This window comes from Alligator sinensis, unplaced genomic scaffold (assembly GCF_000455745.1).
Source record: "Alligator sinensis unplaced genomic scaffold, ASM45574v1 scaffold718_1, whole genome shotgun sequence".
Lineage (NCBI taxonomy): Eukaryota > Metazoa > Chordata > Crocodylia > Alligatoridae > Alligator > Alligator sinensis.
In genome coordinates this window covers 203,116-218,327 of record NW_005842891.1, presented here as the reverse complement: position 1 = coordinate 218,327, position 15,212 = coordinate 203,116, and the positions used below count along the sequence as shown (strand labels likewise).

Genomic DNA, 15,212 nt, shown 5'->3' with positions numbered 1-15,212 from the left:
TAAGGTTAGGGATAGGGGGTTCCACTACAGAAGAAATTATATGAAAGGGTTCCATAACCTTAGGAAGTTTGAAAACCACTACAGAATAACTCTAAGCTGAAATTGTATGATTTCCTGCAAAATTGAGCATTAGAGAGTGATTTTATGATTCTGTCCCTACTATGGTATTTCCATTCTAATATTATAAAAGCCTACATCTGTCTGTCTATCTGTAACACTTTATTTGCACTCTGATTGGCTGACGGAAACAGCGAATCAAAGTGCTCCATGTGTGGGGGAGTGCCGCCATGATTCTGAAGGACCAGACAGAGAGTGGGGGAGCCGAGGCCAGGAGTGCAGCATGGGCCATTAGGTGGCGGCACTCCATCCTAGCCCTCCCGCCCCCTCCCCCCCGGTCATTCTTGATGGGCAATTGGCTAGTATACTACAGAATTGTAGTATTCTACCTGCAGACTACTTTGAAATATCTTAATTCAAAGATTTGTTTCTGATGTATTCTTGTCATGTAGAATTGCTGATATATAAAACCCACAAAATACCATACATCATGTTGTTCTTGTGATGCTGTGTTTTGCTTTTACAAAAATTGGTAAGTATATGTTCCAGATGGAGCAAGCATACATTTACATTGCATGAAGGGGCACAGGAAGACTATATTATGATAAATTGTGAGGCTAGGGCAATCACACAGAGCAGTCTGGATCATTTATGTGAATGGGACAAGTCTACCAAAATGCATTTTAACAGAATCGAAGGCAAACTGAAATGTTTGGGAACGAGGAATGCAGGCTATGTTTGCAAAATAGGAAGTGTTTTGGAAGACATGACACTGAAGTATTGAGAGGTCATAGTAGACAAGCAACTCAATAGGAGCCTCCTGTGCAATAGTGAGGTAAAGAGAACTAGATAAATTGGGCTATAGTAAGTACAGAATGAACAGAGATTTTCCTCTATAAAGACAACCAGCAAAAGGAATACTGCATGCAGTTCTGGCATCCCCGTCTTGAAAAGAATGTTGAAAAATTGGAGAGAATGCAGAAAAAAGCCACAAAAATTATTCAAGGTTTAGAGAAAATGTCTACATCAAGAAATTCAGAGTTTGGTCTGTTAAGTGCAACAGAAACACTGAGAAGTCAGTTGATTACAGTGAATAATTACCTTCATGAGAAGCTTGGGCTGTTTAATATAGTGGAGAAGGGTATATATAACAAGGACACATGACTAAGCTGAAGCCAGAAATTAGGGAAAGTTTTTTTTAATGGCAAAAGTGAGTAACTACTGGATCAAACTACAGAGGGAAATGGTGGACTTTCCATTCTAGATACAGTATCTTGAAATCAAAATTGGATGTCTTCCTGAATGATATACAAGTTGTGCTGCAGATAAACACAAATTTTGGGGCTTAATAACACGGGTAAGAGGGCAAAAATTAACAGTTTATGGTATGTAAGAGATCAGACTGTCTGATGGGAACTAATGGTTCTTTCTGGCCTTAAACTCTGGAAATACTGCTCCTCCAGAGAATGGAAATCTCAGCCACCCTCAGCAGACAGAGCCTTCTAGAAAATGACAGATTGCCTCTGCTGCCTTCTTAGAGGCTAGCAAAATGAGTTTTAACAATGTTACAGAATCGTATCTTGTACTGGACACTTTGTCAGCACTATTAAGAGCAGAGTCCATAGTTAACATAATTGCTTCCAGTTTACAGCAGCAGGAACTCAAAAATAATAATGGTCTTCTGTTATCTAAGAAATAACTAGGTTCAACAGCTGTCTCCTAGTGACACCCAGACAACAGTTGTGCTCCGTACTTCTACACAGCCTTACATCTACAAGATGTTCTGTACTCAGTGGTTGATAATCTCTCCACATCCCTATAGAAACATTACAGGAGAAGTCCTGTGTGCTGCTACATCCATCAGTGTCTGCACACCTGACTGTGCTGATTAATAAGCAAGCAGTTGATGAAGTCAGCAGAACATCGCAGGCAGATGCCAGCATATGTTACACCTACCCCTTAAAAAAAAACAAAAAACAAGACAGCTGCTGCTAGGTACATTAATCTGGCTTTTACAGTGTCCTTGGTTGTACAGGCTGTATATGTGAAAATCAGGCACTAAGAACCATCAAAAGTCCCACCTTAAGAAAGATTTAAATAGATTTATTTAGAGGAAAATTATTTCTCACCAAGTTTGCAAATATGGTATTGCCTAAGTATTTTAGCCCTAGGTATTTGCAGCCTTTTCAGTTAAATAGAATTATTTAAACTGGGACAGATTATAAAATTTTGTTGATTAAATTCCTGCAACAGAGCTTGGAGGAGCTAAGAGCCCTCATTTCTGAGGGTCTTCTGATAGTAGTAGATTCCTTGGACACAGTGGTGAAATTTAGAGCAATGGCCATCACCATGCACACAAATTTGTGATTACAGATTTTAGTGATATCTAAAGAAACACAAACATTGGGGAAGTGATTTTTGAGGCTGTGACCTCTTTAAGAACAAAATAAATATGACTTAGACTAGCTTAAAGATTTATGAGCTCCTTGAGATTCTGCATCCCAACATCCAGAAGAAAACAAGCCAGATTACTCATTCCAAACAAGGAGCTCTTCACCTATAATGATAGTCAGCAAGGACCCTTGAACTCCTCAGGAAAAGACAGAGGCTCAAAGGTATGCTCTCCTTTGGAGTGGGAGTGTAAGTCAAAGTTTGCATACTACGTGTAGTAGTCAGGGTTCTTTCCTTTTAGCTAAACAGAGCCAGACCGTTCAGCATTTGCAGAAGGAATGAAATGTCAAGCAATATCATCCCAGAAACTCAAAATGGTTGTCTGATTGTATATGTTTATTATGAGTTAGCCAAACAGATAACTCAAAGAAAAGTCAGTTATATACCCAAAAGTGTAGTACATGTGTATTCCATGCCCCACACTCCCGCCTTACTAATGCAGTGTCTTAGAATACCTGGAATTTCTTGTGGTGAAGGAACTGAGGGATGGGGTTTTGCCTGATTTCCATATTTTATGCCCTGGGAAATAAGAGACAAGGGTACCTTGTGTATAGGCACTGCCCCAGTAGATACAGCTGGACAATAGAAACTAGCTGAGTACAGTATAAGAACACCAACAGTGGAATATAAGTGGGCAGCATATCTCAAAGAACAAAAACTACTGTAGGGTACTTTACAATTCTTTGCTGCCATGGTATTGATACAAAAAGTCCCTGAGGAAAAAAAGATGTGGTAGTGAAGATTATTTAGGCCAAGTGGATTGTGTTTAAACATCTCTGGTATGTAGTAGTCTACAGCTGTGAAACTTTCTTCTCTTTTTTCCAGCTGTTTGCTCTCCAAAAGCCAAAGCCAGAGACCACCATCATGATACAGTTCTTGGATTCATTATCCAGGAAAATATTTCCTGGCTGGAAATTCTGCATCAAGTCAGCACATAGGAAACTTAGAGTTGATTGTGAAGCTGCTCCTACAACAAACACTGTCTGTCTGTTCATTAGCTTGCAAGAAAGGGCAGAGTTCTAGTGTAGGTTAATTCATTAGTCCTCCACACCTTTGGCAGCATTTCACAAGGAACAAAAAATAGATGCATGATCCAAGACAGGATGTAAGGCTTTCCAACACAAAGGAAAGCTGATTTTTATATACTATCTGAAAATGTAATAAGATTTAATGTTAGTATTTGATGTCAGAGTTATTCTAGCTAAGAATTGTTTTCAAATATGTTAAGCTTAGTTCCTCAATATTTACTCTTAAAATGACTATTATATTGCTCACTCTAGTTAACTATATTACAGTTGTCTCTGGCAGAGAGGTAGAACTCCTTTCATTTTAAAGATCATACATCCTTTCAGATGCACCTGTTTCTGATGCATTGGAACAATGAACTTTATCCACCATGGCTATGGATTTCAACAAATGCCATTGGTGAAAATAACAGTTATTTATATTCTGTTTGCTTATTTCCAGCTTGAATTACAAAAGTAGTCTGTCATTTGGCAGCCAGGAATCTTTGGGTAGAAAATACAATTTGGAAATGACATGCATTGTAGAGACATTGTCTTCTTATTTTAAATCATGCCCACTATTTCCCAAGCTCTCAAATTGTATTTTTATTGTTTTTATTTCGCCATTATACAACCTGTCTCTCATCATGTGCCCATCCAAGGCCTGCCCACCCTATGGGTGATCACTCAGACTGATCAAGCTTGTCCTGAAGCTTTCAGCAGGGTGTAATCTCCTGCCCACTCCATCCCTAGTAGTTGGTTAGGGTCCGCTGACCCTCCTCTTTCTCCATATAAACCCCTAAGTCAGAACAGGCAGTGTCCAGGCAAGAGAGCTCTACCTGATGCATTACCACTTTGCTAATCTCTCTGGCTTGATACTTGACTCCACTCTCTTACTGATCTCTCGGGTCCCTGACTTGGTCTATCCCAAGATTCTCCTTGCCCGTATCTTACAGACTGTGCTCTGCCCTTAATATAATCAATGTCAAGCAACATGAGTTTATGGAAAATAAATCGGGTCAAACTGATTTTTTTGCTGAAATTGTTTGTTTGATAGAGATGAAGTTACTTTTAAGAAATGTCTATAAGCCTTTTGACTTGGTGCTACACATTTTGATTAAGAAGCAAAAGTGATAGAAAATCAACATGACACACGTTTTAAATTTATTTTAAAAACCTGGTGAACTGCTAGGTGGGAATATGATTGTAAATGAAGAATCACCATCAAGTGGGTCTGTTTTCAATAGGGCACTACAGGGATCAGTCCTTAGTACTACGTTATTCATTGTTTTTATCAGTGTCCCAGAAACTAAACATCTTGTTGATAAGGTTTGCGGATTAGAACTAGATTGTGGCAGTAATAAATAATGTTGAGGACACATTTTGATCAGAAAAGCTGTATGGGGGGGAGGGGGAGGGAAAATGTAAAATCACACATTTAGGAACAAGGAATACAGGCCATGATTACTAGACTGAGGGGGGGGTGGGGATTGTATCTTGAGACCTGGTGCATGTTCATTTAATGGCGCAATGGGATTTGAGCTCTGATCCCAACAATTGTTCCTCCTGCCATGTCATGCATGCATGGCAGGAGGCATGATTGTGGATCAGGTCCCAATCGTGCAATTACTACTAGCCAGTCATAATCCCAGGCCTCCCCTGCACCAGCAAGTTGAAAGCTGGTTGTCACAGCCTCTCATTCAGAGCTGACAATCAGTGGCTTGTCAGAATGCCACACCTGGTAACTCTGGGTTTTAATGTCCCTAGCAGATTTGATGCCCCCTTTTGGCTCCCCCCACTGGCAACCTCTGATCCCCTGCAACTGGCAGCCTGGCAAGAGCTTCTGGGTACAGAGTTTAAAGTCCCCAGTGGTGGAGTGCTTTCTTTGATTGTGAGCCAGTCAGCTGATTATCGGCCCTGGCCACTTGTTAAATTTAAAGATACCATACAAACCAGCCAATAAAATGGTCTACATTGTGTGTGGAACATTTTTATGGCTTATTTGCTATTTTGAGGCTCCTTAAATTGGGTGCATGTGTAGCACCCCTCACGTTTATGCCACAATTAACACATTCATTGCAGCATAAATGTAATGTGTAGAGGGGACCCTGGAAGTTATGGGTATTAGTATTGATTATTGTAGCAGATGTTGGACCAGTGAGAGAAGCCTGCACATGACTTTTTGTCAGGAGGCTGTTGCACAAAGGCAACCACATGGCAAAGAAGAAACCCGTGCCCAGCAGCAAGGAGATCCAAGACAAGCGGGCTTATTCTTCCACTGCAGCCTTCATTCACCTTCGTATGTCTTCTGTATCTGCCTGCTCCACTGTTGAGGTGTTTGTGTTGTGTTGCATTGCTCTTCATCTGGTACCTCACCTTTGACCTTACCGCCATGGGTGACCCTACCAGGAGTACAATCCTCTTGGCACTATTGCTGTTATGGTCATCGGTACACACAAGCCTCTCCATGCCATCAAGGAAGCAGTTCATAGAGAGGAGATGGAAACAGTGATTCAGAGAAGACTTGGGGGTCATGTTGCATTTAACAGCTGAACATGAGTTCCAGGTTTAATGCTGTGACCAGAATAGTTAATGTGCTCCTTAAATCTTGAAAGAGTAGAACAGGGAGGTTTTATTAACCTCTGTATCTTGAACTGCTGCAAACAACGCTGGATGCTGTGTCCAGTTTTAGAATCCACCAGGCAAGAAGGATGGGAAAATGGGATAGAGTTCAAATATCAGGCATCAGAATGATTAAAGAATTGAAAAATGTCCCTTACAGTGAGTGTCAAGGAGCATTCAGTCTATTTCATTTAGCAGAGAGAAAGTTAAAAGTGGATCACAGTCCTACCTGCAGGACAGAAGTTTTATAGTGGAATATTAAATTCAGAAAAGATATGGGTGGAGGTCTTGAGGCTAAAAAGATTAAGAACCACTGATCTGGTTTAATTAATGCTAGGTAGGGATGGCAGAGGCAGGACCTAACCCTGCCCTGCTGTGCTCTTTACATTTTCTCACTCCTCCCCAACCCCCATCTGTATCTTGGGGAAGCAGGTCCCACCACCAAGGCTATCTTCAAAGGCTTCATGTGCTGGCAGCCACCCTCATGGCCCCCATCTCCAATCCCAGGAGTGTGGGAGGTGCAGAGGGAGAAACTAGGCTGAAAAGCTTAGCTCCAGCCTCTTGTCTGCTTGGTCACCCACAACACAGCACACTGCTGGAAGTGAGGGGTGGGAGGAAATGGGGGAAGCTAGCATAGAAGGCAGCTGGAGGATGCAGGGAGGGCAGCAGTAGTAGAAATCCCCAGAGGAGCAGCTGCAGGCTGGGGCAGGCACAGGGCACCAGTTGGAGGAGAGCATTTACCTCCTTCCACAAGGGCTGGGCAGTGTGGAACTCTTAACGGGATTGTGCGGCACCACAGGGTGCTGTGTAACCCCAGTTGAGAATCACTGGTTTGATGTTTCAAGTAGTTCTGTTTCGTCCTGAATAAGTCTAAAGATTTTGTGAAATACATACATTTTCCTGCTGTGCTGCTTTCCATTTTTCTAGATAGTTGTTAGTGTTAAACAACTTTGAACCAAATAAAGCATCTCTTATAGCATCTCTTTGGTAACTTTTTTTACTGTCTTGAATATTGACTAATTTCCCTGCTTCTTTGTTGGATATTTAATGCAGTACTTCCTCAGTCAGCCAGGACTACCTTCTTGCTTAGTAACTTTTTGTGAGGAACTTTGACAAAGACTTTTTGAAACTCCTTTTTGTCAGGATAAGGTAGGCAACTAGGGATACTAAAATAAAAGTCACCTAATAGTTAACTAAACCGTGAAGGTCCTGTGCTGGTAGTAAAATAAAGCTAGGCGAGTTTATTCTGCAATATTAAACACTGCTCTGTACCTTCAGCAAACTATTTGACTATATACTATAAAAAATGAATGCAACTATTGTCTGGGCCACATTTTATCTCACCGTGTATTTCAGAAGTGTATGTACATTCATTTTACAGTAGTAAATTCACCAGTGCTGATATTCAACTAGATTGAGGTCAGGATGTTTTTGTAGTCTTAATAATGTAAATGTTTTTCTTCTTTTTCCAAGTCCTTTAAAGCATCGTGTGTTAAAGTATCCTTGCAAAATTATATTAACTATCTTAGTAGCTTGGTTAGTAGCTTGTTTTGACAGTTGAATAAATTATGGCTAGGTTTCCCATTGTTTTTGCCATCATGAAAGCAAAAATCAATGATGAGTTTTCATGACAATTATGAAGCACTATTTTAAAGTCAATTGTAAGGACTTGATGATCAGCTTTTATTATTTTATTTATTAATTAATTTTATTTATTTTTGTATTGCAGCTGATTCAACTGGTACTCATTCTCTTTATACAACATACAAGGATTATGAAATCATGTTCCATGTTTCTACCATGCTGCCCTACACTCCTAACAACAAGCAACAGGTAGAATGGATCTTGATCATTTAGATTTTTCTTCTTCCTCAAGCCTTATGAAATAATTGTACTTTTGAATCAGTATTAAAAGTCCATCCTGTAAGGATGGTAGAAAACACTTAACTCTGTTGATGGATAAAATAGAGTGAGCTAAAAGAAAGTGACTAAACAGGAAAAAGCCTAGGTAAATCAGTCAGTATATTGGCCTTACATTCAGCAGGTTCAAGTTATTTGTAAAATTGGAAGAGAAGTTGGAAAAAAAGTAGGCAAATCATTTTGAGGTATGGTGAGCAACATGAATTATGCTTAGGTTAAATTTAATGAGGATAAAATGGATAACTGCATAAACCAAGAGATTCTAATGTTTCACTAGAAAGCTGGGGTAGAAAACTTAAATTTGAAGGGTGGACTTAATAAAGTAGAACAGCATGTAGAAGAATCTGCCATGAACAATGGTTGCCATTACAAAGCCCACAATTGTCAATAGTTATCCTGTCTAAAACCTAGGGAAAAAACCCAAAATTTAATGAGCAGCGGAATGCACTGCCACTTTTCTGCCATTGATTCAATTATGCAATCCCAAAACAACTGTTCAGACACACTTTGATATTCCAGGATAAACTATTATTACTACTTACCTTTGAACCTTTTTAGGATTTATCCCAAGACAACAGACATGGATGTCTGAATGATTGCCCTTTGTCCCAGGACAAGTGCAGCATCTCTGTTGCACTTGTTAGCGGAGGCTGTGTTCAGTAATTCCGATGAGGAGAGTTTCTGAGCTGCACATTCAAACAGCCATGCTTTATAACAGAGGCATTGAAAGAGCACAGAGTTGTTTCCTTAAAACCTAATCCATTCTGAAATCCCCAAACTCTTAATTTCAAGAGCCAGCCTTTAGCCATTCAAATATTACACCTGTGGATATCATTTTGTATCAAGATATAGTTTGTATTTCAGAGGAGCTTTCTACAAGAGCTAAACCAAAACTTCCACACCTTGTCTCTGGAATTCTCTATGGTTGACATCTTAGAGTTGATGCATAGAGTATTATGCATGCATTCATGTCAGATTACTCCTGTAGATTTACCTTGAAAGTCCAAGGCTTAATGGGACAAAGAGATACTTGTCTTTCATTAGATAGTATCCATAGACTAACTACCTGCCTGAGGGCAATCTTAGCTCCCCAGTAGAGGGATGTGTGTAGATCGTACTTGAATAAGAAAAACACCTATCGAGCATTTGCTGGAATTCTTTCAGGAGACTATACACCGGGGTGGGTAAAATGCGGCCCACCGCCAGGCCATTCTATCCGGCCCACAGGGCCCCTCAAAAATTTAGAAAATTAATATTTATCTGCCCCTGGCTGCCTGTCATGCGGCCCTCAATGGCTTGCTAAAACTTGGTAAGCGGCCCTCCACCCGAAATAATTGCCCACCTCTGATCTACACAGACCCACAGGAATGTTTTCTTCAAGAGTCAGTGGTTCAGCACTGCATCTAGTGGTAGAAATAAGGAGGAGGGCTTCAATTTCTAAAATGCCCTCAGACTAAGATACTCAGTGTTGCAAAGGATAATGTGAATGCCTCCAATGAACAGTTCTGACTCCTAGTCAGTCCTGGGAAAGGTATGGAGATCACAGGTGTATCCAAGAGTGTGAAACAATAGAGACAGTGATCTCAGAGTTCAGCAACAGGGAACTTGTTTTATTTTTATTCCTTTTAACCACCTAATTAATACTGATTGTAATATTGTCAGATTTTGTAAGCTTGTGATGCATCATCAGATTCCATAAGCTAAGTAGAGAGGGATGAGATGGAGCCGCACGGGCACTAAGGCATACAGTGGATAGCCGAGTGGTTGCATATTTGAGGCCGTAGCAGAAGTGCTCACAGCACAGCCTATCAGATTCAACAAATCTGTGAGTTCTAGAGAGGGCTAATTCAATATTTGAGACAGAAACCTCAAAAGGGAAAAAATCTAGGTGGCTTCAGAAAGTTGCTTACATCTTGCAGCAATTTGCACCTTTTTTTTTTATCAAAGACAGTATTAAATCTGGGGTTATTGCTGTAGTTATGGGATGGGAAAGAAGAAAAAACCGTACAGTGAGGTGCTGTCCTTTAGCTGAGACATAAAATCAAGGTCTTGTAGTCAATAAAAAAACGAAGGCACTTTTTAAAAGTATAGATATGTTAATCCAAGTGTCCTGGCCAATTTCCAAGTCTGATAATTACATTCTACCCATTACACCTCCTCCACAGTTCGTTTTCAATTGAATAAATCTATTAATCTCTTTCCTCGTAAAATACTGTGCAATTTTGCTATGCACTGTTAAGCAACTGCTTCATTTAAATCCTGAAATGGCTGAATTTCTGTGATGGAGCAAGTTTATTATACCCATTTTACAAGCAAAACATACATCTGTTACATCAGTACAAAATAATAACAGTTAACAAGATTTTTGTTTATTTTTCTCTGTTTATCAGCATTTCTGTGCCTATCAAAATATACTCAATCTGGGAATAATATATAATGCCTTGTTGCATAATTATAGAAAGATTTTGTGTTCTTTTGTGTGCTGCAACAAGCTTTGCTTTTTTCAGGAAAAATGGTATTTTTGGACTACACTGTTGTATTTCAAAAACGCCAGATATTCTGTTTGGCAAATTGACATAGTTTAAAAGATACTGGGTGCATCTACACATGCTTTACTATGGAGCTGACTAGTGTCACTGTCTACACATGCACCTGTATTAGGGTGCAGTAAATTAATTAACTCCACTGTAGGATAGTACTGTCCAGAAAAAGTACTATCCTACAGTGAAGTATTTACATGCACCAAAACATATGTGTAGATGGTGTCCAGGGCTGGTTAAGGCATAAGTGTGCTACAGTGTGGGGGCTGCCTGCTGGCTAACCTTGCACTGTAGCACCCTCATGCCCCAGCCAATTCCTGCACAGCATGTTGAGTTGGGGCAGAGCAGCACCAGGCTGGCAGGCTGACTACCCAGTCCCCTGCCAGCCTGGGGCTGCTCTACCGTGGCTTAATGTGCTGCAGTTTCAGGCACACGTGTAAAGATTGCACCCAGGAGAAATAAACTCTGGTGCGGACTGTACTGGAGTTTATTGCCTTTTGCTAGTTGCACATGTAGATGCACCCACTGTCAACCAATTTAAGTCTGAAATGCCAACATACCTCAAATTTATTATATAATTATCTACTGAAGAAAGGTGTCCACCCTCTACATATTATTAGCTCAGAACTCTGAGAGAATGTTGTAGTGTCTACTTAAAAAGCCCACAGAACAAGTAGACAAATTAAACCATAACATACAATATGTTATAATTTGATTGTAAAAGCACTTAAAACCTTTAAAAAAAAAAGCAAGGTCTGACTTTGTACTAAAGTAGCGTTAAACTGTTGTTATGGAAACAGAGGATGCAGGATGCTATCTGTTTGGCTAAGTATATAAGGCTTTGGCAGTTTTGTCATTTAAGTCTTCAAATATTCTGTATGTATTAATCTCTGGATTATTTTTTGGAATAAAATGTTGCCAATACTTGACATAGATAAAAATATTCTATAATTAGTAATGGCATTAAAACATAAGATTGGAGGAAAAAGATATTATTAAAAGATTGGGATGCTTTAACCTAAACCCTGTGATGTACATTATCTTCTTTTTAACTTTTTATTCTTTATTTTCTTAGCTCTTAAGAAAACGGCATATTGGAAATGATATTGTGACGATAGTTTTCCAGGAACCTGGAGCACAGCCATTCAGCCCAAAGAACATTCGTTCTCACTTCCAGCATGTCTTTGTCATTGTAAGAGTGCATAACCCCTGCACTGACAATGTCTGTTACAGGTAGCTATTACCAGATTAACACCAGAAAGAAAATGATTGCATACTGAGGCTTAACCCTTTTTGCATTTCTACACAGAATTCGTGCCTTGGCTACTTTTCTGGATGTTAAAACTTACAGAGTTGTGTATGTTTTGTATGTTTTTGTTGAAACACAGTGTGCAAAAGCCATGGTGGTGTTTCTTGCAACTGTGCTGTTATTCCTTTGAACAATTTGTAAAGCCTCCAGATTCATTGAATTTAGTACTGTGCCAATTAACAGCTGGCAGTACCTTTACATTCATTAAATCTTTGCAGTGAAAGATAGATTTCTAACAATAAATAACCCACATTTATATTGACCAAAGCTATGGACAGGGAATGGAGAGCAATTCTCTTCACCAGTGTCAACCCTATAGAGCAAGGGGCTGTCTGTAACAGCTGCCATTCTACAGCAGCAGCAAGCTGCCCATTGACAGCCTATCCCCTTCACTGACAGAGGAGAGTGCAGACTGTCAGTCATTGAGTTCAAGAAGCAGCCCTCTCATGCCCCCTGGCTGGAGAGCTATGCAGGTGAGCTCTTCAGCCAGGGGCCTGGAATGCCTGTACTTGGTAAACCCTGGCCTATTTTTCTAGCAAAAAGAATCGCATAGAATTTCATGTCATAGCACTCAAAATAAGTACCTTTCCATAACCAAAGAGGACTTGAAGTATCATTTGGTATAAGTATTTTAAATAGCTGCACTCTAAAAGAAAAGTTTTTAAATTTTGTAGATAAGTCATGGATTTGCTGCTTTCGAGGGTGGGGGGAACAACTTGGGAACCTGAGTTTATGCTGACACTGGCATAATGAAAGTACTGATGGAGTGTGAGCTGCTCTACAGAAAGAGAAGGAATGGGAAACCATATCTTCTGTCTGAAAGCATGTTTTTCACACTTGACATTTGCACAGAAATATATCTTCCAGAGCACTAAGCAGCAAAACATCTGAAACTGAGACCTTAAAGTTAATGGAATAATAATGTAAAAAACTAATTGAAAGTAGACTTTAATGTGGAATTGAAAGTCTAAAATTGGGAACCTTGTTTTCTCTAACTTTTATTATTAGATGCAAGTTTAAGGAATTGACACACATTTTAGTGTTGCTTAACTGTGTTGTAAAGGAGGTAAAAAGTTTTGACTTTCAGGTTAATCACAGAAAGAGTTCAGACCATCGATATTTTAAAATATTGACTAAAGTGTGAACAAAACCTAAAATAGAAAACCTTTTAAGATCTGTAACAAAGAATGTAGTGAATTTATAATGACTATCTTTAATCAAAAAGGTAACATTTAAATTAACTAGTCTCTGTTGAAATCCAAAATGTTCCCCTATGTGTTTAATTCAGCAAAACATAAACCTATTTCTTTGGGGAGAAATTAAGCTTAAGCAGAACTATTGCCTTCAACTTTACTGAAATAGTGTGTTGTATTTCTTCCAAGAGGTAAAGGAAGGACTTACCCAAACCTCTTTGTAAGTTTAGTTTTGTATACACACACCTCTCTCTATGATATGCCATATTTACACTGGTATTTTTTTACAAGGTAGATTGACTGTACGTAGTCTATTAAAATATTCCTTTTCTCTTTACAGTATACCTTTTTAACACTTGCATTCATAATTGTCAAGACTAGTATTTCCTAGGTGAGCAGCCATCAGGTGAACTTAAAAAGGACAAGAGAAACGAGATTTTTCACCTACAGTAAGACCACTATTACTCAGATTGTCTAGATATTTCCTATTAAGTCCCTTCAGCTCCTGTTTAGTGGAAAGATTGTCCAGGAAGGACCAAAAACATATTTAATGTCGCTGCCTGGCAGATATTACACTTAAGATGTGATTAATCAGTTAACCACGTCCTAAGTAGTAATAGTAATTATAACACAAAATATGTGTAATAATTTTGTGTCTGTTTTCCATTGCACCTTAAATTGAATGTGTGACAGGCTCCCCACCATGCAGACCCATAATCAGCTGATTGGAAGTCCCAGCCCTGGGATTCCACCTGTGTGTCAGGCTCACTGCAGTCTAGTCCCAGCCCCAGGACTGCACCTGTTTACTGGCCACCCAGCTTTCTATTTGCTGGTGCGAGGAGTAAGTGCTAGTGCAAGCATTGGCACATAGTAAATAGCATGATTGGGATCTCATCCCCAGTCCCAAAATTGCACATCCTGTCATGCACGTGCGAACAGATCCTATCACACCATTAAGTGAAGGTGTGCCAAAGAAGTCATTTACACAAAATTATGTAACCAAAAGCATTGAGAGGTCACTTTTAAGTTGCGAAATAAATCCTTTCTCTGAATTTTACAGATACCTGTAGAAGTATAAACAACATTAAAAATTATAAGTAATGCTTAAAATTATTAAATTAAACAAATTTGGGGTTCTCTTGGGTTTTTTGCTTTCTGTGTTTTAAATCTAGATTTCATACCTCTTTCATCACAACCATGGTAACTAGAAATATCCTGTTTATTTTCAAATTCATCACGGGGGCACAGAAGGGAATTGGTGAGTATTTATTCACCAAGGCGCCCCCGAGGGTTACAAGAAATAATGGCCACAAGCTAGCAGAGAGCAGATTTTGATTGGACATTAGGAAGAACTTCTTCACAGTTCGAGTGGCCAGGGTCTGGAACGGGCTCCCAAGAGAGTGGTGCTCTCCCCAACCCTGGGGGTCTTCAAGAGGAGGTTAGATGAGTATCTAGCTGGGGACTCTTTCCTGCTTATGCAGGGGGTCGGACTCGATGATCTATTGAGGTCCCTTCCGACCCTAACATCTATGAATTTATGAAAGGCTCAGGTACTCACATAATCATATGACTCTTAAGAGCTCAGACTTGAAATTCCCAAATATCACGAGTCTTTTACTTTTGTCTTGATAGTCAACAACATTGCTTCAGACTCAAGCCTCAATCATTCAGATATAACCAGACATGATGAACGTATACCTATGTGAAGACTTAGTTGGTATAGGGCCACTTATTGTACCTTGGAGGGTAAGGGTCTTTCTCTGTTATGTAAACCTTTTATTTAACTTAAAATCCCTCGTTACTATTTCCAGTGCAGGTATTTAGTCCAATTTATCCAAATCACTTCTGAAAAATTTTTATAGTCTTTCAAAGTAAATTTTACATTTTTCTCTAATGGATTATTTGTAACAGTTTAACAGTTCCTGAATTCTCCATGGAACAGGAAGCTGTATTGTGTAAACTTGTGCTGGAGTAAATATAGATAGCCGTATGAAAGGAGTAAAATTGGGGCCATCTTGCCCAGGGATGCTCCCTCCCATTTATGAATGAACAATCTGTTAAAGGATTGGTCTCTAAATATGCAGCATTACCTTCTGAAACTGTTCTGCATTGATAA

At 39.4% G+C, this 15,212-nt stretch overlaps 1 protein-coding gene across 10 annotated transcripts in view; it reads left to right on the top strand.

The window, feature by feature from the left end:
• SIPA1L1 (signal induced proliferation associated 1 like 1) overlaps window positions 1–15,212 on the top strand; it is a 402,079-nt gene that overhangs the window by 314,013 nt on the left and 72,854 nt on the right. For all 10 annotated transcript variants that reach the window (XM_025192115.1, XM_025192109.1, XM_025192111.1 and 7 more), the window contains 2 exons: window positions 7,864–7,967; window positions 11,670–11,827. In XM_025192115.1, coding sequence (XP_025047900.1) covers window positions 7,864–7,967; window positions 11,670–11,827 — 262 coding nt within the window. The remainder of the gene's footprint in view (window positions 1–7,863; window positions 7,968–11,669; window positions 11,828–15,212) is intronic.